This window comes from Acomys russatus, chromosome 2, assembly GCF_903995435.1.
Source record: "Acomys russatus chromosome 2, mAcoRus1.1, whole genome shotgun sequence".
Taxonomy (NCBI): Eukaryota; Metazoa; Chordata; class Mammalia; order Rodentia; family Muridae; genus Acomys; species Acomys russatus.
In genome coordinates this window covers 9,445,490-9,472,837 of record NC_067138.1, presented here as the reverse complement: position 1 = coordinate 9,472,837, position 27,348 = coordinate 9,445,490, and the positions used below count along the sequence as shown (strand labels likewise).

General features: G+C 48.8%; 2 protein-coding genes across 7 annotated transcripts in view; one reads left to right on the top strand and one right to left on the bottom strand.

The window, feature by feature from the left end:
* The window catches only part of Dnai1 (dynein axonemal intermediate chain 1), a 70,491-nt gene extending 62,211 nt beyond the window's left edge, over positions 1-8,280 (bottom strand). The window contains exon 1 of the mRNA XM_051157952.1: positions 8,047-8,280. Coding sequence (XP_051013909.1) covers positions 8,047-8,073 — 27 coding nt within the window. The 5' untranslated portion in view covers positions 8,074-8,280. The remainder of the gene's footprint in view (positions 1-8,046) is intronic.
* Positions 8,281-8,562: 282 nt separating this feature from the next.
* Fam219a (family with sequence similarity 219 member A) overlaps positions 8,563-27,348 on the top strand; it is a 53,441-nt gene continuing 34,655 nt past the window's right edge. For 2 of the 6 annotated variants that reach the window (XM_051157919.1, XM_051157888.1), the window contains exon 1: positions 8,564-8,914. In XM_051157919.1, coding sequence (XP_051013876.1) covers positions 8,855-8,914 — 60 coding nt within the window. In that variant the 5' untranslated portion in view covers positions 8,564-8,854. Of the gene's footprint in view, positions 8,915-27,348 lie in introns of all 6 variants that reach the window. The other 4 variants (XM_051157895.1, XM_051157928.1, XM_051157910.1 and 1 more) reach the window with 4 other exon arrangements.

Genomic DNA, 27,348 nt, shown 5'->3' with positions numbered 1-27,348 from the left:
TGTTTCTTTCCTACAGGAATCAATGTCCTATACTGCTCCTGGCTCAGGGCCTTAAAAGGACTGTCTTAGCATTGTATCCACGAGTCAGGAATTAACTGCTTCGTGACAGCAAGAATGTAAGTCCTCACAGTAACTTTGGCTTATGTTGAAAGTTTATGGTATCTTAAAATTCGTTGCAGAAATGTGCTATTTTTTTTAAAGTTCTACAGTAAAGGCTTTTGTAAAGGACTTACCCTTTGTAATGGAAATACCAGCCCTGAATGAAGGCAGTGAACCAGAAGAAACCTGGGCCCTTTCCTGCACAATTCATGAGAAAGAAGAGATTTACCAGAAACAACACAAAAGCTACTTTAGCGTAAACCAAGTCATATTTTACATTGAGAGAAACAAAAAAAGCAAAAAGCAAAAAAGAATGGCTCTTTCTAAAGGAAACTGCCTTGCTCCCCAATTTGGCTCTTGACAGAGCCTTAGAATTTTGCTCATGCTGATAACACACACTCTGCGGACTAAAGTCACGAAGCAAAAGTCAGTGAGACCCCTTCCCTAAGAGTCTGAGCAGTGCTACCAAGAGAGCCAGCAGGAGTTCCTAGGAGAAGCAGAGAAGCTGTGAGATACACACGAAGCCATGGGTCTCTACACAGCCCTCCACACAGACACTGCACTCTCCCACCTGCCTTTTTTGAGCTAACTTGAGAGAGGCTCTGTTCTTTACAACCCAAAGAGTTCACCTACAATAAAGGCAGCCTCTGACCTTGGATGCTCTGGCTTACGTTTTCTCAGCCTATGATGGGTGGAAGTGATAAGCATTGAGTACAGGCAATACTTGGAAGTTCGGTCCCTCCCTATGCCAGTGCGATGTGCATACTTCCTTGAAATGCCAGGCAGCAGCAGAGAGACAAACTCCCTGTCAGCTAAGTAATCGCTAGGGTAAGTAGCTCATACTCTACAATGCGCTGTGCTGCGGCTAAACGGTAATGCTTGGTAAGTGATATGCAGTAAATGCGTTTGACTCACAATATTTTCAGTTGGCAGTGAGTTCATATGGTTGTGAACCTATTGGAAGAAAAGAACCCACCTGTACATATTCCTAAGAACTTACTAGGCCTATAATGGTAAGAGAAATGGCTTAGGCATTCTACAGAGAGGGATAAAGTCATTATTACAACCGCAAGAAGCATAGACATAGATGGCTGTCTGTTCAAGGACCCACAGGTGACCTGGTCCACTTGTACCCAGGGCTGGACCTGAACATATGGTACATGGAAAGAACAAGAAGTGAGAAAATGGATGTGAGGTAAGTAATAAGAGGAAGAGCCTAAGCTGAACACCACAGTCAGAGTCCCCTCTGGCACAAACAACTTCTGCAGGCAGAAAGCAGTTAGTGTTCAAACTATCGCCCGCCACACATGCCTTCCCATCACCAAGTAGCCACACTCATCTTTTGATTCACTCAGCCATTAGCCATCGGCCCAGTATTCAGGATGCAGGACCTGGGATGTCAGCTAAAGAGCAAAGCTAAGCCGGCTCCCATCCCCAAGGGCTCTTAAGGCAGGGAGGCAAGAGAAATGAAGGGCATTCAAGTCCAGCGGAACCAAGGCGCAGGGACACTCAGGGAAGTGGAACAACAGTGTGACCCACAGCTACACACTCTTTGCTTCTCCCACAGCACCCTGTCAGAGCTCGGCAACTGGGAAGATTGAGCACCCAGTACACGTTCCCAACCGGCAGAAACAATTTCACGTGGCTTGCTCGCAGCTGGAGCCAAGGAGCCACCATTACTCTTCAGCATCAGCTTGCAGGCTGCAAAGCCCAAAGATAAGCCCGAGAGCCCGCTGCTGTTATTATCCGAGTACCTGGCATGTCCCACATACTAGCAATGTGTTAGGCTCCACAGCGAGTGGCGTGGGGGGTGGGACTGCGTTCCGGCTTCAAACGCTCACAGCTGTTTTGTAATCTGATAATTGCGCATGACAAACCTCAGACCATAACTCTGAAAATAGCATGACTGTAATCATAACAAAATGGAACAGCCATTGGCAAAATTTGTTTTCTAGTTATCACTTCCAGAAGGAGTTCCGTAACACTATTAGGGGAAGAGAAGAGAAAATCCTCACAACTTCCTGCCACGAAACCTCAAATCATCATCATCGGCATGCGTCCTTTCTTCTCCCCTGGTTCAAAGCATCCCTCCGTCAGTCCGCGCTACTCCCGTCCCACCTTCTCAGAAACTCGGACCAAGTCATAATTCAATTTTCCCCTCCTTTATCTTCAACTTCTCTCCATCCGGATCCTTTGCCACAGGGCTTAATATAGTCAAGTTTTACTTTCATCTTTAAAAAAAAAACTATACCCTTGCCCATATGGTATTCGGTGCCTTCAAGTTCACGGTCTTGCCTTTACCTCTGATGTTGTTCTCTGCAAAGTCCTTAATGAATTCTTAATCATTGCATCTGAAGGCTGTGTCTTACCACTTACTCCACCGACACTGCAGCAGCAGGCCGCACAGCTGACAGCCCACTGCTTCCTTCAGCCTCTGAAGAGCTACCCCACCTTGCCATCATCCGACTTCTTTTGGTTATTTCTTACTCTGCATTTTGGATTCGTGTGTATCTGCTCACTCCTTTGATGCTGGTATTTCTCTGAAAAGTCTTCCCTGTTTCTCCCAGAATCATTCTTTCTTTCTTTCTTTCTTTCTTTCTTTCTTTCTTTCTTTTTTTTCCCGAGACAGGGTTTCTCTGTGTAGCCTTGGCCATCCTGGACTCACTTTGTAGACCACACTGGCCTCGAACTCACAGCGATCCGCCTGCCTCTGCCTCCCGAGTGCTGGGATTAAAGGCATGCGCCACCAGGCCCGGCTCAGAATCATTCTTTCAACACTCAGTCATTCACTGAACAGGTTCTGACATGATGGCCACTGTCAAAAAGGGCCTGAGAAATCAGTTGTAAAGAAAAAGTATCCACAAGCCCTGTTCCAATAAGCACACTATCTCATGAGACACAACGATGAAATGGTTACACAAACAAGTGAATAATTACACACTGTGACGCATGCTATGAGAGAAAGGAATATAGATCACAATAACACATATATGTTATTATATAATATATACATATGAATGAAGATGAACCTTAGCCCTGTCTCCTTCATCAACAGGGCAGGAGACATCAGACCAGGTTGTGGGGATTGATCTCTGAGTTAAAAATCTTGGGGTTACATGTGTGAGTGAAGATTTGAAGACTTTAAAATGTGCAGCAGGGGGTGGGAGACTTGGGCAGGCATGCCTGTGGTTGCAGTATTTGGGAGGCAGAGGCAGGAGGCTGCTTCAGATGGGCTAGGAGGAGAAGCTCTGTGTCAAAACAAAACACCAAATCCCAGCACTCGGGAGGCAGAGGCAGGTGGATCGCTGTGTGTTCGAGGCCAGCCTGGCCTACAAAGTGAGTCCAGGACAACTAAGGCTACATAGAGAGACCCTGTCTCAAAAAACCAAAAACAAAACAAAACACCATAAACAGGGGACACCACATAAAAATGTGGTACAGTAATTAGGAGGGAAGAACAGTATACATTAAACTTTAAGACATGAGCAAGCCTCGTCCATTCAGGGCCCTGAAGGATTATCTGAATATCAGGACTCTGTTCAAAAAACACTGGGAGTCACTGAAGAATTCTGAAGTGGGGAACGGCCTCATCCTATTGTCAGCTTGAAAAGATTTGGGGTTCTGTTTGCTTCAAAGTCCATTTATGTATTTATCTACTTACTTGTGTACATGTGTGCTTGCACGTGCATTGCATGTGCATATGTGTGCTACATCATGCCTGTCGTGTGCCTGTGTGTATGTGTGTGTGAGTGCACACACGAGAGCACATACATGTACCACATCATACCCGTGGAGCTCAGAGGTTTCCCCCATCTCTCTGTGGGTCCTCAGCCTTCACGGCAAGCTCCTTTCTCACTGAGACATCTCGTTGGCCCAGACTTGTTTTTTTGAAGCAAGGTTTGTTGTGTGCTGATGCTTGGTGGGGAAAAAAAAAAATCATGTTTGGCGCAGTGTAGAAAGTGGATTCAAAAGGGCAGAGGCAGGTTTGGGAATGAGCAGTTCCAAGGCTTGTGTAGCATTCCAGAAGGAAGAGGAGTATAGAGTGGGCCTGGGAGTGGCAGCGGTTATTTAGAAGGAAGGGAAGTGAAAGGCCCAGGAAGAAATGTCGCAGTTATCTAATGCTCTCTTGGTCTCACACCCAACCCTGTCCCTAACCCTATCCTAGCCACCGTTCATCCAGACTGCTATTTCTGAAAGTGTTGCCCCAGGGGGTTTCTTGTGAGACCACAACGGTGTCTAAATGTAAGTCCTTTTCTTGGGCTTTTATAAGCAAACAGTGCAAAATTCCAGACCTTTTCCTTTTAATGATAACCAACTGAGTTATAAAAGGGTACTAAAATTTGTTAGTCATAAACTAAAATTAGCTCTTAACTGAAGTTCACAGAAGACTCTAATTTGGTTTTCTACTAAGAAGTCTGACTGCCAGGCAATGTTTGGCAACGCTGCAGAGCCCCTGCACACAACACACACAGCTATTTGGCATGCTCACCATTTTTAGGAAGGACACGTTGTTATTGGGGCATTACCAGTGGTGTTTGGAGCTGGTCATGGCTTACGGTGCCTGACATTCATGCATTTCAATTACAGATGATGATTCGTGGAAGTGTCATCATGACCAATTTAATAGAGTGTGAAATATTTGATTAACTCTAGGGTAAAGGCAAGAGGCATCCAGGGCCTTATCTGTCACTGCTTGTGTCCCTTCCCTGCCATCCAGAATATGAGAAGTGGGCCCCAGCTCAGGAGCTGCACACCTGCTATGCCACCGTCTGGAAGGCTCCCAACCCCCACCCCAAACACAGCGATCCCACCCCTCTGCCTTTTCTGAAGGTCCTTGCTCTGTCCTTGCCTCTGTGAGGCCATATCTGAGTACCTTATTTAAATTATAATCATCTGGACCCCTGAACGTCCAGCTATATCACCCTGATGTGTGTTTCTTCTTGGAATGGACTACCATCTAACACGCCGTGTGTTTTACTTATATACTTGGTGACGGGTTTGCCTCCACTTAGAAGCTAAGCTCCGTGAGAGCAGGGGTTTTTATTTGTGCCATTTCTTTCTGTGTCCCCAATATCGAGGACAGTACCTGGCACAGAGTAGGCAGTCTGTCTGTAATCACTGCGTCAGAAGACGTGGTTACCTCATGAAGATTTTGGAACCTCTTAGTCTCCTAAGCCACAGATGCACGCAGTTCAAGTCCAGATCATTCACAGCCCTGCTGCTAGAGCAGCCGCACACACAAGAACCCAGAAGAGCACATTTATTGTTACCAGGCCCCACTAAGATCCCTGTTATTACTCCCACCCCAGGCTTACTTCTTCCCACACATCAAACACACTCAAGTGAAAACTTCCAAAGATGAGCTCATACATTTCAGATTAATATTCAATCCATTTCTTTTCAGACTTAAACATAGGCAAGGTTGTATCCAAAATACAGAGATCAACAATGAACAACACACAGTTTACACAGCGGTAGACTGCTCTGTCTGCAGAAAGTGGACTTAGTCTGTTAGAGGAAAATACGAATGCTGCGTTAAGACTTGACACACAAGAAAGTAAAAGGAAATTTAGGGCGGGGCAAGGTGAAGCAGATGGCAGTAGACAGAAAAGGCTGTACCAGCCACGTAGCGAGAGCAGTTTCAAAGGCCTAGAGAAGATGGGTAGTGTGGACATTACTGTGCAGGGAGAGAGCAGTCAGCGTACTGACGGAGGAGTTTGCACAAAATCAACGGTAAGGTCCGAAGTCGACTGGGTAGCGATGACCACCCCATTTCAGGGACGTGGGCCCTATGAACCCAGTCAGACTTTTGAGACTTTGAGAGCAATAGGAAATACTAAAAAGCAGGGCTGGAAAGATGATCTGGCCATTAAGAGCACACACCACTCTTTCAGAAGACTTGGGTTTGATTCCTAGAGACCACTTTAGGTGGCTAAGAACCATCTCTAAAAAAAAAAAAAAAAAAAAGAACCATCTCTAATTATAACTCCACGGGTATCTGATGCCTCTGATCTCAACAACCTCTCTCTCTCTCTCTCTCTCTCTCTCCTCTCTCTCTCTCTCTCTCACACACACACACACACACACACACACACACACACACGAGAGAGAGAGAGACAGAGACAGAGACAGACAGAGAGAGACAGAGACAGAGAGGCCTTTAAAAGAAAGCACTAAAAGGCTTGATGTGAACGAATAGTTTGAGCTTCTCTCCGTCCTCTAATTGTCTCGCTTCTGATCTTTTCTTACCTCTGTGGGCTTCTAAGTCCTACTGTCCCCCCTGAAGCCTCTCCACTGCTCTAACCTGCATGCCTTTCTCTCCTGCTGCCCCAAGAACCCTTCATCCTTCCGTTCTCCATTACACTGAGATAGAGGCCATGTCCCGGGCATCTCCAGGTTACCTCACACCTTAGTACTTAGTACTGATCTACACTGAGTCTCAGTGAGGCAAGACGATGATGAGCACAGCCTGATGCGACCTTGCCCTTCCTTCTAACACACAGCGTTTATACCGTACTGCAATACCCCTTCCCTCAGCACACAGCGCTGCTGTGTGCAGGATCCATGGGCCTAGGCTTGTCTCCTTCCTATCTGTTGTCACGTCTTTCCTCTTTCAATGTCACTAGTCACTAATGTGTCATCCCTCCCCCACCCCCAATGAGACTGGAGGAACTCATCTTGTTCAAGCTACAAGTTGCTAGAAAAAAAATATTTCAACTCTGGTGAGAGAAAGCCGACCAGCAGTTAGAGCGTCGGGAGAACTGAACTGGACTAAAGCACAGAGAATTTCTGGTAATTGAGGATATAGTAAAGTGTACAGATCTACCAAAACCTGAAGCGTGCAAAAGAATCTATTTTGTTACGTATTACTAGCTAGATCTCAGTAATATCAGGTCAAAACAAACTGGCTATAAATTAAGGGCCAGCTGCCTTAAGCATAGTACAGGACTTTCAAAATACAACTCAGTCTCAACTTAAAATTAGGGCATGATCAGTCCAAGAACAGATAACTACAGAATGCTAAAAAAGACTGATAGGTTCTTCAGCTGTGGGTGCCTAGTGTGGGAGAAACAGGGGGCACAGGTTAGTATGCAAGGGTCTATACCAAAATACGTGAAGTCATAAATATCATGGCTACAGATTTGCTATCCCACCTCAATAGACCTAGACTCAAGTGTAGAAAAGTTTTCTTTTCTTTTCTTTTCTTTTCTTTTCTTTTCTTTTCTTTTCAAGTAGAAACTCCACAAGAAGCTTTAAAAGCAATTTCTAAAAGACCGGGTCATTCTTTTCTATCCCAGAATGCTCCTTGAGAACCTGAGACCACCTTGTCACCCATGGTGATGCTGGGGGTGATTCTGAATCTCTTACGAGAAGGGATGACATCTTGTCAGGTGGCACAGACGGAAGAGTCACGTGGCTCATAGGGAGGAAATGTGTGTTTGAGAACAGGGAACATGCTTAGGAAAAGGGTCTTTTTCTTCCTTTCTGTTTGACGTCTTGCACACAATCCATTCTACTCCACTTCTCCCGTACAGCTCTCCTGTGTCCCCTCTCTGAGCTCCCACATGGCAACGGCCTCTTGTCCCCACTTAGCTCAGCACTGACCGTGCAGCTGTGGTGAGCAACAACAACAAACAACAAATCCTTTGGGATAAGAATGAGAGAGCCATGTGGAAAGGACAGAAGGAAGCCAGGGTGTGGGGGGAGGCTTAAGGGAGTGGGCGAGACAGGATGGGTCTGTGAAAAAGTGGAAATAAGAAACTACAGATTAGGGGGAAATCACAGTAAATTCGGGTAAAAAATTTGTGAGAGAAAACAGGAGAATAAGGTCAGTGGAAACACAAGCCGGGAGTCCCAAGAGAGACAAGTTGGAGGAGGTCAACAGGGTATAATTGGCGGTTAAGGTCAGAGGTCATCAGAAGACAGCAGGCCGCAGTATGACATTACCTGCTTACGAGTCTGTTTCGGAGGCATGGCTGCAAAAATAGAAAGCACCTCAAACCCTGAAAAACCTACAAAAACGCTCCCTCTCTCCTGGGGAGAAGTTTCTCCTTCTTGACCACACGCAGGAAATGCAGACTCTTTTCCACTTTAATTCCCAGTCACCAGGGCTCTTCAGGGACAGCTGTCGTTGTGGGGTCCCCCGCGCCCTTGGAGAACAGCCTTAGCTCCTCCCTGACGCGGTTACCCAGCAACCGACAGGCACCAAGGGCGCAGGCGCACCTAGTGCCCCCTCCCGACACCAGGAGAAGGCGGAGCTTGGGCGCTGAACCCCGCCCCCGCCCCGGACGCGCGGTCTTGGAGCTCCCGTCAGTGGGCATGGCTAGGGCGCCCAGACTCCGCCTTTCATGAATAATGCAGCAGCCGGGCGGTGTCCCGGACCCGGAAGTGGAGTTGCAGAGTCACCGCAGTGGTTGAGCTGCTGACAGGAGGCGGCGGTGGCGGCGGCGGCGAAGGAGGAGGAGGAGGAGGAGGAGGAGGAGGTGGAGGCGAGGCAAGACCTGCGGCTCCGCGGGGCCACTGCCGCGGCAGCTCTAGGCAACCCCACGGAGCTACGCCGGCTTCAGCCAGCCCGCGAGCCCCTCGCCGCCCGTCCATCCTTCCACCCGCCCATCCGCCCCGACTCGTCTGGGGGGCGGCCTAGTCTGCATCGTCTGCCAGGCTTCTGGGGCCGCCACCCCGCGCGGTCCGACCACCTCGGCGTCCCTGGCCGCGCCCGGCCCCGGGCCCGCTCGCCCGCCCGCCCGCCGGCACCATGATGGAGGAGATCGACCGGTTCCAGGTGCCCACCGCGCACTCGGAGATGCAGCCGCTGGTGAGGGGGCGGGCGGCGGGCAGGCCAGGGCCGGGAGGGGCGACGCCGGAGGGGAGGGAAGGAACTAGGCCTTGGGGATTGTGCGAGGGGGCGCCATCCGATAAGGTAGAGGGAGTCCTGAAAACGCCTTGCCGGGGGTGGGGGCGGTGGGAGGGAGACTTGCAGAGCGAGAAAACCGTAGGAGATTACCTGCGGTGCGAGCGAAGGACCTGGAAGGGCGGAGGATACGGTTAGCGGAGGCAGGACGAGGTCGGATAGGACCAAAGGAAGCAAGATAGTGCACACCGCTAATGGAGGCCCATTGAGGGGCACGTCACAGGGGGATCTTTGGCAGCAGGCCCAGGGGGTCGGGGTTGGAGTAGGTGGTTGAAAAAAAAAAGGCGTTTAGCCCTTGAGGCCTGTGATGCTCAGGGCGAGGGAGGAGGCCAGGAGATCAGTCTAAGGAGGATTGGAAATAGGCTTTTTAGAAAAAAGAGAGGCCTGCCCGCCTTTGCAATAAAGATTGCAAAGCTGATCAGGAACCAGGCACCGATGGGGCCAGAGGCTCGGTGTAGGACCTGGGAATTCCCTTCCGGAGAAAGGAGTCCCAGTTGGAGCTGGGGGCGTCCATCGGGAAGGGGAAGAGCGTGCGGCAGCTCGATAGAGAAGCAAGGGTGTCCAAGAGAACGCTCGGGTACCTCCAGGATAGGAGGCGGAGCTGTGCTGGAGCGGGCTGGGCCGACCGGTTCCGAAATCGGGGAGAGCCCATGTCATCTTAGGCCTACGTGCTTGGAGTCTTTGAAGGGCGGGGATCCTGCCTCCGGTCCGCGGTCCTGGAGTCAGGCAGGAATGATGTCATCGATGCCGGCGCCGAGGGGGATGGAAGGAGGAGGGTGATGCCAATATACCGAGGCATGGCCTAAAGAAGACGATGCCTGCTGGCCATTGCCCTGAAGCTACCTGGCTGTCATCGCCGTCAGCAATGGGTAGGAAAGTCAGAAGTCTAGCCAACTGGCCGAGAGAACGGAGAGGGGACGAATGTAGAGGCCGTGTTCATTCACTTAACCTACCTTGGGGCTTGTGCTAGTTAAAAGGCAGGGTAGGCCAGGAACCACAAGGTATGGCTGGGTGCCTTGCTCTTTGCTGGAACTGACCTGCGCTCCCCAACTCCTGAAGCTCGAGGGCACCCTAAATCTCTTCCCTCCGTGTTAGGGGTGGCCCAGAGTAGGTTCTTCCCTTGGGCCTTCCGCTGCTGCCGAATTGACAGTATGCTTTGTGGCTTCCTAGATAAGTAACCTGCCTATTACAGTAGCCGAGGTGGGCCACGGTGGCAGGGTAGTTTGCTGGGTAATTAGTTACAGTCTAGCTGGAGCTCAGTGTCTTCTGCGTTTTGTGAAGCTGAAACAGATGGGCTTTGTAGACGCGTACAATATCCAACTGAGAGATGCTGCAGGACCTTTCCCTACCTTGATGCCGCTACTGAATTATGTGGGAACCAGAAAAATATCTCCAGAGAGAAGCTCGTTCTGTGAGTGTAAAGAAAGGCCTTGGGCTGAGTTGGAACTTGCTCAATAGGTTTCGCTAACCACGGTGCTAGGAAGTCCAGGAGAGGAGGCTCCCAGGATGACAGCCATCCAAGGGAAGAGAAGAAAGACTAAGGCCATCAGGACTGCACAGTTGTCCTTGGTGACTCTTGTTTCCTGGCTGTTTTGGTTTGCGTGTCCCTAAAGTAGAAAAGTTTGCGGTGAGGAGGCGCTTGTTAGACTAGAATAGGGGCTGCCGCCCACAACCTTTTTTGAAAGCTAAAGTAGTATGCAAGAGAAAGCTGGGTTGAGGCTGAGGGTGTCTTAAGCAACAATATAGTCTCACACTTGGGGGTCAGAGATAGTATCCTGCTTCTTGGCTTTTCCCATTATTGGAGTGTAGAGACACCTCCCAAACTCCTTAGGTGCCCTTAATTCTGTTGAGAACAGCAGAGTCGTGTGTAGCATTTCCCCAGGGACCTTCATTTGAGTCATAAGGAAATCAAGGCACACACCCCAGAGGTAGAAGGCAGAATGGCTCTGTAGGGGTGCCTGGGGCTCAGATTCACCTGTGATCTCTTTCTTCCACCTTTCGCTATTATTTATGGAGACCTCTAGGAAGTCTCTCTCCTCCTTGAGCTGTTTTTCCATTTACAAAATAAAGACAAACAAGTCACTTAATGTTTAAACAAATAGTTCCTTGATCTCCCTTCCAAAGACTGTCATGGAGCCTGATTCATTGACTCATAAAATTGATTTGCCAATCCTTACTGAACATCTACTCTACCCAGATCCTACACAAGGTGTTAGGGACACAGTAGTTAGCGATGTAAGTTAAGATGGGCCCTGCCCCTGCTGCCACACAGTTCAATAAGAGCTTATTTCTGTTGCTCACTCTATGAGAGAGCTCCCTGAGAGCAGAGTGGAGTCTGCCTCCTTAGACCCCAAGAAAAGACAGCAGCTCTGGCATTTGGCCTCATCGCTCCTCTCAGGGCCTGGGTGTAGGGGCAGAGGCCTGTGTCTTCCAGCCCCATCACCAACTCACCCTCCCTACACATAGTAGTAGGGAAACAAGGAGGCTATTCCTCATTCGGAAAGATGAGCTGTAGGAAAAGCATCATTTTCATTTTTACTTGAGAGAGATACTCCTCTTGAAAACGAGGCTTGGGGGAGTGGCAGCAGCTGAGAGAGAAGGTGCAGCCAGTAGATCTGGGTGTTTCCAAGGTGCTAATTTAAGCATTAGCTCTCAGCTAGTGGGAGGCAGAGGAAGAAATCCCTGCCCTATTGTTGCTGCTGCTGTTACCACAGCTGCCTGGAGCCTCCTGTCTGGGGTGGGAGTTTGCCCGAAAGCAGTGGTTTCCCTTCCTTCCCTATCATGCCAATCGTTTAATTGCCCTGGTGGCATCTCAGCAGCTGAACCAGGCCCCAGCCTGTCTCTAAGCTCCCCAGGGTCTCTTCTTGTCTCCTTAAGAAAGAAATAAGAGCTCTTCTTGGTGGCCTATTCCCTGGGCTCTGCTCCTGCTGTGTCTTTCAGAAACTTTGGGATCAGGCCATCTTGTGTGCCAGCTGTGCCATACACCTCACTGAGCCAGGGAAATCCCTGCTGCCCAGGGCTCTGTTGAGCAACTGAGAAGTATCTGGGCTGTTGTTGGTATGAGTGGTAGGCACAGGCCCTGTGGCTGTTGTCTGTTCAGCTGGTTGGTGCAGCCACACAGTCTACGTCTTGGAAGAGTTTGCTGCCAGAAAGGCAAATAGACCTCTTGAGTACTTAGTCTCATCAAGTGACATCCTGCCTCCTGTCAGTCAGAGAGTGGCACTTGGCAACACATGTGGTCCTTGCATGCTTGAGAGCATGCTAGTCCAGTCTCACCGAAACCAGATTACCCATTAACTCGTTTGTTTGGTTCATGAGTGTTTGCTGCATGTCTGCTCAGTTCCTGGCACTTGGAGGATACAGAGACAAGTAAAGGCTCTGTTTGCAGATCTCCAGAAGAAGGATGGGCCTGAAAGAGGACAGGAAAGCTTAGTGAGATATGTCAGGATGAACAGCGATGCATGGTGATCCTGAGAGAGAGAATGACCCTCTGACTGTTGGAGCTGAAAGAGGAGTTGACGACTTCTGTTGCCTGCTGACACTAAGGGCTGGGAGTTGGCAGGGTGTTGACACAGTGGCTGGGCCCCAGGAGCTTCTCAAAGTGGGAGAGAGCACCACAAAGCAACATGGATGTATGCCCTGGTCTAACTACCTTTAAGTTGTTCCTTGCAATCAGATGGCTTTCCAGTTTCAGGGTGGATCTTCCTAGTGAGTTCATGTGGCTTCAGGGGAGAGGACATCCCTTTCTGTCTTCCTCTATGGAAAACTGGGGTTGGGTTTGTCAGGACTGTCATCTTTACCTACACAGCTCCTCCTCCTCCAAAAACTACTAAGAAAGAACCCAGATGCTGTATTGGGCCCTGGAGCATGTCCAGAGCAGGGTTGATTGAGGCACCATGGAGTAACAAGTACCACAGGAGGACTGAGAAGGGCTCAGTGCATGCAAAGATGGTCCAGTGGTAAGGGAGGGCTTCATAGAGACACTGCTTCCCCCTCCCCACGCCCCCCCCCCCCCGAGACAGGGTCTCTCTGTGTAGCCTTGGCTGTCCTGGAATCCCTCTGTAGACCAGTGTAGACCAGGCTGGCCTTGAATTCACAGCGAGCCGCCTGCCTCTTTCTCCCGAGTGCTGGGATTAAAGGCATGTGCCACCACAGCTGGCTAGAGTCGACACTGCTAACCACCTGTCTGCCATGGTGAAGGAAAGGCAAGAATTCCAGGCAGTGGACGTGGAGGAAAAAACAAGAGTACATTTGGGGTGAATTAAAGGCTATGATTACAGGAAACAAGTTAGAGCTTCGGTTACTGCTCTGCGGTGAATGAGAGGTTGGAGAAGGTGAGGTTGGAGGGTGAAATGTTAGAGAGGCCTAAAACAGATGCAGAGCGAAGGGCGGGGCCAGATGTGAGTAAGGTGGAATGGCAGAATATGGAGCCTCTTTAGAGATGGGGTGGAGACGCCAAGGTTTCCAATGTGCACATTTCAATGGAGGAAGGGACCATCACCAACTATCTCAGGAAATGTGGAAGCCACGCCCCTGCTTTAAAGACTCCATATAACAGAGAAGGTGTCTCTTTTCCTTTGCTCAACTTCTGGAATTATAGGGATCTCCAGAGTTCTAGAAAACCAAACATGAGGATGACAGTGACCGCTCAGCCTCACAGGGTCACTGACATATGTGTTCCTGAAAATATTTCTCCCTTGCAGCCTGCTTTGCTGAGTACAAGAGAGTTGGTGGCAGCAGGAAACCGTAATGGGGTTTTTAATTTTTTTTTTTCCAGACAGAGTCTCATGTCTTGAACTCCTGATCCCTACTGCCTCTGCCTCTGTCACAGCATAGCCAAAGATGACTTGAGCTTTGGCTCCTCCTCCCCACACCTTCCAAGTGCTGGGATTCCAGTGTAATCTGCAACCCTATGTCGTACATGCATTTCTGGCCTGACTTCTCATCATCTGTTTGGGCAAACTTACGGTTTGATTTCTGGGCCCTGTCACATTGGTTTATTCTACAGTGAATGTGTGCATGCTACAACATTACCTGCAAGAGCCGCACCAGGAAAGGACACACACCCCCTCTGTCTGAGATCACTGCACACACCCTGCAAGCTGTACCTGGAGTTGAACCCTGAGTGCTGCTTCATTACAGACAAGGGGGCCACAGACACAGGCCTCTCTTACAGGTGGCTTGGCTTCCCAGAGGCCCCCATGGTGGCTCTGCAGGCAGGTGACCCATGGTACCTGATATTCAGGCTGAGTCATTCACCGACCCAAGCAACCTACTGCCTTTAACTGCTGGTAGCCCAGAGTGAACAGGAATTGAAAGTAGAGACATTTTTTGCTTGAACTTGATTAGTTTCTGGGCCCCGCACCTTTTCAGGAAAGGGTAGACAGAAGCCTAGGATGTACCTCAGTCGATAGTGTGTGTGCTTGAGCAGGAAACCTTGGGTTCTATCCTCACCACTGCACAAACTCGGTGTGGAAATGCTCACTGGTAATCCCAGCACTTAGAAAAGGGAGGCAGAAGCATCTAAAATCCAAGGTCATCCTTGACTGCATGACAAGTTTGGGACCAGCCTGTGCCACATGAGAACAGTGGGATGGATAGATAGCTCCCTGATTAAGAGTGTCTGCAGCTCTTATAGGACCCGGATTCAGTTCTCAGCACCATGTTATGCCTCTCACAACCAAGGGTAACTTCTGTTCCAGGACATCCTACATCTTCTGGCTTCCATGGGCACACACACACACACACACACACACACACACACACACACACACACACACAGAGAGAGAGAGAACAAATGAATTTTTGTTGGTTTTGCTGGTTTTTGTTGTTGTTTGTTTGTCTTATCAGCTTTACACAAACTAGAGTTATCAGAAAAGAGAAAACCATGAGTGAGAAAAGCTTCCATAAAGTTGGCTTTTGGTTTTTGGTTTGTTTGTCTTTTGTTTTTCCAAGACAGGATTTCTCTGTATAGCCTTGACTGTCCTGGACTCACTTTGTAGACCAGGCTGGCCTCAAACTCATAGCGATTCGTCTGCCTCCCGAGTGCTGGGATTAAAGGTGTGCCCCACCACACCCTGCCATAAAGTTGGCTTTGAAGCAAGACTGTGGGGCATTTTCTTAATAAATGATAAAAATGGGAGAGCCAAGCCCACTGTGGGTGGCCCCACCTGTGGGCAGATGGTGCTGCGGTGTATTAGAAAGCGGGCTGAACAAGCCATGCAAAGCAAGCCAGTAAGCAGCACTCCTAACAGGACCCACTTCAGCGCCTTCCAAGATGGCTGCCCTGACTTCCCTCAGGGACCCATAGTGACCTGAGAATTGTAAGCTGAAATAAACCTGTTGTGGTTTGTTTGGGGGGTTTTGTTTGTTTTTGTTTTTTGAGACAGGGTTTCTCTGTGTAGCCTTGGCTATCCTAAACTCACTTTGTAGACCAGGCTGGCCTCGAACTCACATCAATCTGCCTGCCTCTGCCTCCTGAATGCCCAGCTGTTCATGGTGTTTTATCACAGCGATAGAAACCTAAGACAACCCTTGTGCCTGGAAAGGGCTCTTGGGTTTAGCTCTACTGTGCCTTTCAGCTGACTGTGGGAGAACTGGTACAAGGAGTGCCATGAGAGGGAAGAAGAGGGAGATAAGGCTGAGGAGGTTAACCAGAGGTTCTGGCTGAAGGAAGAAAAGGTGTGGAGTCACTGTTTCCTAAGGAGACTGGTAGAATGGGCCTGTAGTCCTGGCCCTGGAAAGACAGGAACAGCTAGATCCCTGGAGCTTACTGGCTAGCCAGTCTAGGCAGTCTGTGAATTCCAGGTTCAATAAATGACCCTGCCTCAGGCTGGGCGTGGTGGCGCATGCCTTTGATCCCAGCACTCAGGAGGCAGAGGCAGGTGGATCACTGTGACTTTGAGGCCAGCCTGGTCTACAAAGGGAGTCCAGAACAGCCAGGGCTACACAGAGAGACCCTGTCTCAAAACAAAAACAAACAAACAAACAAAAAGCCTGCCTCAAAAAATAAAGTGGAAGTCATAAGGGAAAAACCCAACCTTGATGTCTGGCCCCCAGATGAGCTCACACACATGTATGTACACACTGGCATGCACATGTGCACAGTCCACACAAACATACCCAGGGGGCTGGAGAGGTGGCTGTCTGGTTAAGAGCACTCGCTGCCTTTCCAGAGAACCCAAGTGTAGTTCCTAGCATCACATCAGGTAGCTCAAAGCCGCTGTAACTCCAGCTCCAGGACGTTCAGCATTCTCTTCTGGCCACAGTGGCCATCTTTGCACACGTAGCACACACACATACACAGATGACCCAACAAACAAGTATTTTAAAAAAAAAAATGAATCGTCAGAATTTTCATTTAAAAAAAGATTTAATGAATTTCTGGTCATGAGGTCCATACCTGTAATCCCAGCACTGGGGAGGCAGAGGCAGAGGCTGCTTGAGCTTGAGTCTAGCTTGGGATGCACGGCAAACTCCAGGCCAGTGTGGGCTACATACTGACACTGTGGAAAAAACCAAAAAGCCGAGAAACACACAAACTGAGAAGTGAAAATCTGTATATTTCACTATGTGGTTAATTTTAGTATAATTACAATCAGGCTGTAAGTTATTTATGGTTCCCATATTAATTGTATCCCTATAAAGGAATTAGTGAGTCATCAGCCAAAAATGACTTAGACCTGCATCTCCTGTAGTGTTTTGTTAAGACTATTGATCCTTTGGGATACTTAGGATAAAAAATGCTTCCTACCCAAAGTCCTTGGGAAAACAGTACCCACTCCACCCTGCTGCAGTGCTTACTGTCATGTAAAGGCTCCCAGGAATCCTGCCGTGGAGCAGCATCTTCAACTGTGTTAGCTCAATGCTTTCCAAGATTTTTTTTTTAATAGAATTTTTTTATTTGAAACAAGATCACAGTAGCCTTGACCCCTTCCCCCACAAAAAACAACTACCACCACCACTACAAACAGCAACAACCTATATCCGTTTATCTACCTCTGTGCTCAAATGTTGGGACTACAGGAGTACACCACCACACCCAGCCCAGAACATTCTTTCTAATGTTCACTACTAACATCCTAGAGCCAGTGTGCTTTATGAAATAGTCCCTTGTCCCTGGCTTAGAGGAGTCATGTTCTGGCCCACTCTAGTTGTGCACTCTTCTGTTCATCCACTCTAGTTGTGCACTCTTCTCTATTCATTCACTCCAGTTGTGCACTCTTCTGTTCATTCACTCTAGTTGTGCACTCTTCTGTTCATTCACTCTAGTTGTGCACTCTTCTCTATTCATTCACTCTAGTTGTGCACTCTTCTGTTCATCCACTCTAGTTGTGCACTCTTCTGTTCATCCACTCTGGTTGTGCACTCTTCTCTGTTCATCCACTCTAGTTGTGCACTCTTCTCTGTTCATCCACTCTAGTTGTGCACTCCATGTCTGCCCTGGAGGAATGGCCTTTTGGTGCTCTGCCCTGCTGTGCTGACTCCTCTTAACCATCATCATTATCCTGAGCAGACAACACAGGAAAGGGAGACTCTGTCTCACTGAGGGGTGCAATCTTGTGACGTAGTACTTAAGAACTGAAAATTGACCGTTCCTACCCTAGTCTTCCTAAGTAGATCTTCAGCGTTGGGTCTTGAAGAATGAACAAATACAAAGCTAATAGTCCTTTGGAAATTGGTGGGCTAGGTGAGAAGGTGGGTCCTTCACTCTGCCGAACGGAAAAGAGGCTGAAGGAGGTAGACTAAGGCAAAGATTTCCTAACTATCACAGAAGTGGTTGGCCATGCCTAGAATGAAACCATGACCTCTTCTAGCCTCAGTTGTCATCCTTGCTTTACTCCAGGATAAAGGGACCCTGCTTCTCCTTCTGTAATTTCTCTGACGCTTTCCCTAACCTCCCACTGTCCTAGCTACACAACTACATACAACTAGAGTGGATGAACAGAAGAGTGCACAACTAGAGTGGATGAACAGAAGAGTGCACAACTAGAGTGGATGGAGAGAGAAGTTTTCCTCTACACACACCTGCCCACACATGTGACTGCCTCTGTTTCAGGGTCATATTCAATAGCTCTGCCTGTTGTTATGTTGAACTTTGGGCATGTTTGAAATATGATGGCCTTTTTGTTAGCAGTGTAAAGTCAAGAGGCAATGCTGGAACTGTATGTAAGCCAAGCTGGTGAGGGGCCACAGGGGCTAGTGAGGGGCCACGGGGGCTATGGGATGGCAGCTCACTCTAATCAAGAACATCATGTGTATGTGATGTAAATCTTTCTGTTGTTATTTTGATTTTATGAAACAGGTTCTCGCTATGCAGCCCACGATGACCTGAAACTCATTACATAGCCCAGGCTGACCTCAAACTCATATAATTCCCCTGCCTCTGCCTCCTAAGTGTTAGATTGAAGGCAGGTGCCAGCATGCACAGCTATATGTCTTATAACCATTATTCTCAGAAAATAGTTGTCTGAATTCACCAAGATGGATTTTAAATAAGAATCTAAGTAAGGCTGTGTGATTAAGTAGGTGAGGCAGCCCTCAAAGAGAGCTAGTACCCCAACGGACAGGAAGTTTAATATATCTACAGGATGAGCTGGCCACCAGGAAAGCTAATGTAGTATTGGGTTACACTGATAGAAGTATGGCATTCAGAGCTGAGGGGGTGATGTTCCTATTCCATCTTCTTCTGCACTGGTCCACACTGCTTGAAACCTGAATTCTTTGCTGTCATCATTCAAGAGAGTAACAAAAAGACTCGAAATCATGTCATGTAAGAAGAGTTGGAAAAACTGCGGCTGTTCAGCCTGTGGATAAGCAGTCTCAGAGAGGAGAGCACATGACTAACTAAGGCTTCTGAGCCCTAAAGGATGGGCATCAGGAAAGGAAGTTAGATTTCAAGCTACCTGTGACTTCACAGGGACCACGCTGGGCCATTGGATGGGACCTTGAAGGGGTGCCTCCTCCTCCCCTTCCCCATTGGATGGGAGCATGAAGGGGTACCTATCCCTCTCCTCCTCAAGGTAGTGGCTCTTCAGCTGGCCAGAGCCCAAGACACCTGAAGACACACTGTTCTTTGGAAAATGCCATGCTCTTTCCAAAATAGACACCAGGAATTGTGTTGGAGCAGAAACGTGGCTGGGCGAGGCAGTCGTGTTTCAGACACTATGAGCAGCACTTGGTTTCTGTGATAAGCTTTTGCTAATCTTTTCTGTATTTCTAGGCCTGTCCTCTAGACACCATCTTTCTCTGGCCTCCCTTTCTTTCGACAGGATATATAAGCATGCCATCTTTCACCCCTGTGTGTGAGTTTGTGTAAAATGTAGTGTGTAATGTCTTAGGCCTATCCTATATTCATTTTTAAGAAAGAGGAAATAGATTTCACAAACACCTGACCCACCTAGGGAAATAGGCTTGGCTTTTTGTCACCCAGGAGCATAAGCATTAGTCAGGTCAAAACTAATGTCCTGGTCCCAGGCCCAGGGTACTACAACATCTAAACAAGTACAGTTTTCTACACCAAGCTTCATGGGCCTTTGAGGCCTGTAAGTCAACTTCATCCCTCAAAGCTGTTCATTTCTACCAGCTTTCTTGCAGGACCAGCCAACCCCTTCACCCTGTCACCTACTGGTACCTGGAGAATAGCCTCCTCTTCAGAATCCTCTCCATCTCTGACTACTCACTCACTCTTACTCATCCTTCAAAATCAGAACAACTCCGCTTCTCCAAGAAGCCTTTCCTGGCTATTCTTGTGTGCTGTCAACTAGTCTCAAGACTCTAACCTTTATCTAGTCTAGTACCTACCTTTGTATGTAACACTCTGGTCCAGGGTGTCACTGCAGTGAGCTCCTCCCTGATCTCCTTGGCAGGAAGCATCTACTCCCAGGGCTTGACAGCCCAGAAAAGAAGAGACTTGGTCTTGTGAAATGGAATTACAGAAGACAGCTGGCTTGTTTGAGGATGAGTAAGAGCAGACAGGAGTTGGGGGACTCTGAAGAATGAGTAGGTGGGAGCCGGGGAGCAGAAACATACATATTGAAAAACTGTGGGTGTTCGGGGGGGGGGTTATATGGATTGAAGAATTCATTCATTATTCAAAGAAACATTTTGAGCATCTGCTGTATGCAAGACACTGCACCAGAAGTAGGGAATAGAATAGTCTCGAAAGCAAACATGGCAACCCAGTGGGAGAAGCAGATTCTAAACAAATAAAGCACACAACCAAAATCACAGTGATAAACTGAGACGAGTGGCAGAAACACGAGGAAAGGTGACATGAATGAGAACAGGGAGATGGGGGTGTCAGATAAGGTGCTGTGAGAAAGTGCTGTTTGAGCTCAGACCACAGGCTGAGGAGGCCCTGGGGTGCTTTTGACAGGAAGTGACTGCTTCAGGGACACCCCACTGAGTCCCTTCCAAACTGGCCTTTCTCCATCTTCTCCCTTTGCAGTACCCAGTAAGTTGTCAGACGTGGATACATGGGAGGGCCAGCGTAGCCCCACTCCCATTTGTAGTGAAACCTTTAAGCACACTGCCAGCTCTGTTGTGGGTCTGGGAGAGCTATTAATAGTGTGGTGGTGGTTAATATTTAATGAGTGAAGAAAGGCTCTGTTGATGAAGGGCTCTTACCTGAGTCCCCCAGCATTGTGTGGCTTTCATATATCCTCCTAGAGATGGGAAAGATACCCAAGGTCTCAGAGGGAGCAGGGAAGGAAGGATACTGTCTGGACAGCCTGCCTATAGCATGTCAGGTTCATTAGTACAGAAGCTAAACGTGCCAGTCATTCTGTCTGGGGCAGGCCTGCCCCTTGATGGGAAAGTCAGCTGCTGGCATGCAGACTGCAGAGCTGCTGAGGGGAGCCTCCACTGAGCTTCCTGTGGACCCCAAAGCAGTCCCCTGAAGACGCTAGCTTCCAGAGAGCCTTCTCTGCTCTCAGCTGGCCTGCTGCTCACAGCCCTGGCATAGAAGAGATCACAATCTCTGGAAGGCCAAGCAGGGATCATGATCTGTAGCTGCTGGTTTAGGGAAGAGGAGGAAGACTTATGTGATGGCAGGGAGATAAGTGAGAGGAAACATGGGTGCCAGACTGGGCCACTTGTCAACCTCTCCGTCATCTTCAGAGAGGACCTCGTGTGGATTGGAGGTTGTGAGACACAACAAAGAGACCGTCAAAGGAAGCTCCCTCAGGAGAAACTGATTTGAATATCTTTCATTATAGAGAGACCCTATGGAGCTAGCCAGTGGCACTGGCCTTGGAGCAGGAGGTATGGCCAGCATTGCCAGGGAGTCCAATGGGTGCATCCTAGCTCTGTCCTTGGTATGACCTTTGGCTAGCCTCCTTTTAGACTACTTATGAAACGAGTAAGATCATGCACATACAGATGAACTGCAAATGCTCTATCATTTCTGGTCCAGGATTGGTGTTGATGAAGGGATCAGAGATCTCCTTTTCCTATCAGTGGTTCCCAGGGGACCTTTGTGGGCGAGGATGAGGAGATGCCTTTTCTCTTCACCCAATGAGAAACTTCCCCTCCTCTGCCTCTTTGATAGATGGCTGTGGTAAGACCAGCCCAGAGACAAACCGTCTCTCTTCTCATAGGGGATCCCGTGAGAGGGCAGGAGCAAGGGGAGCTATGAAGGGTAGCTGAGAGCCTGTCCCTTCCCCGGGGCCACGTCTGTGAGTCCTGTTATCACAGTGGGTCCTTCCTGGAGAGCCTTGTCCTGCTAGCACAGGTAACAAAGGTCAGTGCTCAGAAGACACTTGAAAAGCCCCTCCCCTGTGTCAGTAGGCTAGAGAAAGAGGCAGCCCCAGTCTGCTGACTTTGAGGTCTTGTCAACATTTTGTCAGAGTAACTTTCAAGCATATGTATACTAGGAAATAAAATGAACCCTCATTTATTCATCAAGCAACTTCAACAATTATCAACAGAAGACCAACATTTCCCCTCTGCCCCCACCACTAGGTAATTCTAAACAATTCTTTCACATTTGGCATCTTCATGTGTTTCTCTTTTAAAATTTATGTTTAAAAGGCCATAATATTATCACATCCAAATATAATTCCTTCACATCATAAAACTTTTACTCTATTCATTGGAAACTAGTCCATACATTGCACTTGGTGACCTTTCTTTTTTAAATTTTGGTGTGTGTGTGTGTGTGTGTATGTATGTGTGTATCAATCAGAGAATGACTTTACTCAGGTTCCAGGGATCAGACCCAGGTGGTCGAGCTTGTACAGCATGGACTTCTGCATAGTCTGAGTCGACATTTCTTTAGTCTGTAGCCCTCCTTCTACCTTCTCCTTTCTTGCAATTTATCTGTTTGAAAGCCTTTTTGTTGCCGTTTCCCACAGTCTGGACTTTTGTTGATCACATCCTTGTGGTATTTCTTTTTGTGTTTGTGTGTGTGTATTGTTGTTGTTGTTTAGTTTTTCGAGACAGGATTTCTCTGTGTATCCTGAACTGTTCTGGACTCCCTTTGTAGACCAGACTGGCCTTGAAGTTACAGCAATCCTCCTGCCTCTGCCTCCTGAGTGCTGGGATTAAAGGCGTGCGCCGCCACACCTGGCTCTTTGTGGTATTTCTAATCCTATTCTTCTCACCTACGGTTCTGTAATCTAGTGGTTAGTTCTCAAGTTTGGTGAGATGCAGACTCAACTTTCTGTGACAAGTGCTGGTAGCAGTGCTGTGCATTCCCCTGCCCTCCACTGAGGTGTGGCTGAGTACACCATCCTCAGTGCACAGTTGGCCTATTTTTGTGGTGTTCAGACGGATTGATGGAATAGTTAGCCTGATTACAGCCTATTACCAAGGTTCCTCAGCATCTGGTTGCCTAATGTTCTCAGCAGCCCTTTATTTCATTAGGAGTTCCTCATGCACATTACTGTCCCTGGTCACCCCTCTCTCTTTTGCATCTTCCCCACACCATTCATATCCCATCCCATCATTTCCTTCCTCGTCAACCCGAGTGGCCCTAACAGGTCTTCAAGCCTCATGGACTGCATTCTGCTTCCCCAAGGGGAGGGCCCTGACTTGGATCTGTTCTCACTTAGGCAGCTCTCTGAATCCTGCTAGGGCCATGCCTGACCCACACGAGGAGTGCCTGAAGCTCAGGCTGTTCCTCCTCTGGAGAGGTCTACTGGCAGGGTGGGAGCTGGCATCATTTCCCCTTCCCAGGGACTTCTCAGGAGCGGTCTTCTGAACTGACAAGAGCCTTCCACACTTATTTCCTAAGCTTCCTGCCCCAGCCTGGGTCCTGGCAGGGACCCAAACCTGGCTTCCTGTTTATGGGCTGGGAGAGGGGAGGGAGGCATGGGAAGGACAATGCCAGCACTCATGTCCTTTTCTCTCTCCTACCAAATTTAAGTACCTCTGAGAGCAGAACAATTACCACCGTCTGGCACTTGAGCATTCCTGTGCCCCACATGATCACTGATCCAGTTTGGTTCTTCTCAGAGGAGACACTGTGGACTCTGTGCTCTGTGTGTTCATGTGTTCGAGACAAATAAAGCTCATGCAATGATTTTGCAGTGGGTCAGCTAACTAGAGAGCCCAGAGCTGGGAGCTGCTTCTTACAGTATCCACCAGACCTTGACCCTGCCTATATGATTCCTGCCCCTCTACCAGCCACCTGTTACTTCTTTGGTCACTGTGTCCAGAGCTTCAGATGGAGCAGGAAGCCTGAGAGGTGCAGACTGGCCAGGGACTAGCCACACAAGCCAGAAAACATCAGGTGTGCTACAGTAGTGGCCATTGCTCGGTGCAGTGGCTTCTCAGCATCTGTGAGGGATGGGCTTTAGGACCAGTGCCTCTACTCTGCCAACCCGTGATTATTCAAGCCTCTCACTTGATATCGAAGCATGATGGCTTGTGCCTGGAGCTTCATAAACTGGGAGGCTGAGGCAGGGGGATTGTTTGAGTATATAATTTCAGTACTGGCCTGAACAACATAGGCAGACACTATCTCAAAGAAAAACAAACACACACAAAACACAAAAACAAAAACCTTAAGATAGCAAACAGTGCACATACACTCCTGTATGTCAGCACATAGTGCACATACGCTCCTCTATGTCAGCACACAGTGTACATACGCTCCTGTATGTCAGCACACAGTGCACATATGCTCCTGTATGTCAGCACACAGTGCACATACGCTCCTGCATACCAGCACACAGTGCACATACGCTCCTGTATGTCAGCACACAGTGCACATACGCTCCTGTATACCAGCACACAGTGCACATACGCTCCTGCATACCAGCACACAGTGCACATACGCTCCTGTATGTCAGCACACAGTGCACATACGCTCCTGTATACCAGCACACAGTGCACATACGCTCCTGCATACCAGCACACAGTGCACATATGCTCCTGTATGTCAGCACACAGTGCACATACGCTCCTGTATACCAGCACACAGTGCACATACGCTCCTGCATACCAGCACACAGTGCACATACGCTCCCGTATACCAGCACACAGTGCACATACGCTCCTGCATACCAGCACACAGTGCACATACGCTCCTGCATACCAGCACACAGAACACATACACTCCTGTATGTCAGCACACAGTGCACATACGCTCCTGCATACCAGCACACAGTGCACATACGCTCCTGTATGTCAGCACACAGTGCACATACGCTCCTGCATACCAGCACACAGTGCACATACGCTCCTGCATACCAGCACACAGAACACATACACTCCTGTATGTCAGCACACAGTGCACATACGCTCCCGTATACCAGCACACAGTGCACATACGCTCCTGTATACCAGCACACAGTGCACATACGCTCCTGTATACCAGCACACAGTGCACATACGCTCCTGTATACCAGCACACAGTGCACATACGCTCCTGTATGTCAGCACACAGTGCACATACGCTCCTGTATACCAGCACACAGTGCACATATGCTCCTGTATGTCAGCACACAGTGCACATACGCTCCTGTATACCAGCACACAGTGCACATACGCTCCTGTATACCAGCACACAGTGCACATACGCTCCTGTATACCAGCACACAGTGCACATACGCTCCTGTATACCAGCACACAGTGCACATACGCTCCTGTATGTCAGCACACAGTGCACATACGCTCCTGCATACCAGCACACAGTGCACATACGCTCCTGTATACCAGCACACAGTGCACATACGCTCCTGTATACCAGCACACAGTGCACATACGCTCCTGTATGTCAGCACACAGTGCACATACGCTCCTGTATACCAGCACACAGTGCACATACGCTCCTGTATACCAGCACACAGTGCACATACGCTCCTGTATGTCAGCACACAGTGCACATACGCTCCTGCATACCAGCACACAGTGCACATATGCTCCTGTATGTCAGCACACAGTGCACATACGCTCCTGTATACCAGCACACAGTGCACATACGCTCCTGTATACCAGCACACAGTGCACATACGCTCCTGTATACCAGCACACAGTGCACATACGCTCCTGCATACCAGCACACAGTGCACATACGCTCCTGTATGTCAGCACACAGTGCACATACGCTCCTGTATACCAGCACACAGTGCACATACGCTCCTGTATACCAGCACACAGTGCACATACGCTCCTGCATACCAGCACACAGTGCACATACGCTCCTGCATACCAGCACACAGTGCACATACGCTCCTGTATACCAGCACACAGTGCACATACGCTCCTGCATACCAGCACACAGTGCACATACGCTCCCATATACCAGCGCACAGTGCACATACGCTCCTGTATACCAGCACACAGTGCACATACGCTCCTGCATACCAGCACACAGAACACATACACTCCTGTATACCAGCACACAGTGCACATACGCTCCTGTATGTCAGCACACAGTGCACATACGCTCCTGCATACCAGCACACAGTGCACATACGCTCCTGCATACCAGCACACAGAACACATACACTCCTGTATGTCAGCACACAGTGCACATACACTCCTGTATACCAGCACACAGTGCACATACGCTCCTGCATACCAGCACACAGAACACATACACTCCTGTATGTCAGCACACAGTGCACATACGCTCCTGTATGTCAGCACACAGTGCACATACGCTCCCGTATACCAGCACACAGTGCACATACGCTCCTGTATACCAGCACACAGTGCACATACGCTCCTGCATACCAGCACACAGTGCACATACGCTCCTGCATACCAGCACACAGTGCACATACGCTCCTGCATACCAGCACACAGTGCACATACGCTCCTGTATACCAGCACACAGTGCACATACGCTCCTGCATACCAGCACACAGTGCACATACGCTCCTGCATACCAGCACACAGTGCACATACGCTCCTGCATACCAGCACACAGTGCACATACGCTCCTGTATACCAGCACACAGTGCACATACTTCCTTACAAACATACACCCAAGCAGAGATATAGAGGAAACTGTGTTGCTGAGTCCAGGGAAGTCTCTTATTCCTTACACTTCAACTACTACTCCCCAAGCAGGTATGGAAGTAAGCACCTGTGATCTCAGCACTTGAAGACATAGGCAGGAGGATCAGGACGTCACGGTCACGTCAGCTACACAGTAAGTTCAAGGCCAGCCTGGGCTCCATGAAATTCTGCCTGAAAAGAAAGAAAAAGAAAAAAACTCAAATGCTTCAAACAACCTGTAAGGCTTTAGAGAGTCTACCTCCAGCCTTCCATACAGCCCATTTCATACCCTGTTGCTTCCACTCTGACTCTATTCTCCGCCCTCTCTCGGTTTTCTCCAAGGTCTGCTCCCTTTTGTGTCAGCTTTTGCATGTGGTTCTCTCGTGGGATGTTTTGTTCAGTACCTTCTACCTTGTTGGGTTGACTCCAGTCCTTCTTCTGGGCTTGCCTCAAGGGTGTTCTCTCCTTATGGTACTTTTCACAGGTGTAATTTGAGGACTTTATGAATAGCGGTTCTGTTGTGACAGGCCTTATAAAGTCTAAGTTCTATGGAGGTGGAGAGCATTTCTATTTTCACACTATACTTCTGCAGAAACTCTTCCAGACTTCCTGTCAAATGAATAATCTGTGTCATCCCATCATATTCCACATGTGCCCTGATGGTGGTGAGCATTACCAGGCATGCAACAGTTCGCCTAACCTTTGCCACTCTGTGGATGTGCTATGTGCTTAACTTACAGAGAGTGAGCCTAGACCTAAGGTCACACAGCTAGGCGGCGGAGCCATATCAAACCAGCCCTATGGCCTCCTAACTGTAGTGCCACACTGCCCCCTTTTGGTATGTCACAGAGTTGCCACCAGGTCCTGGTTCTTTTTTTAGCTGTGTA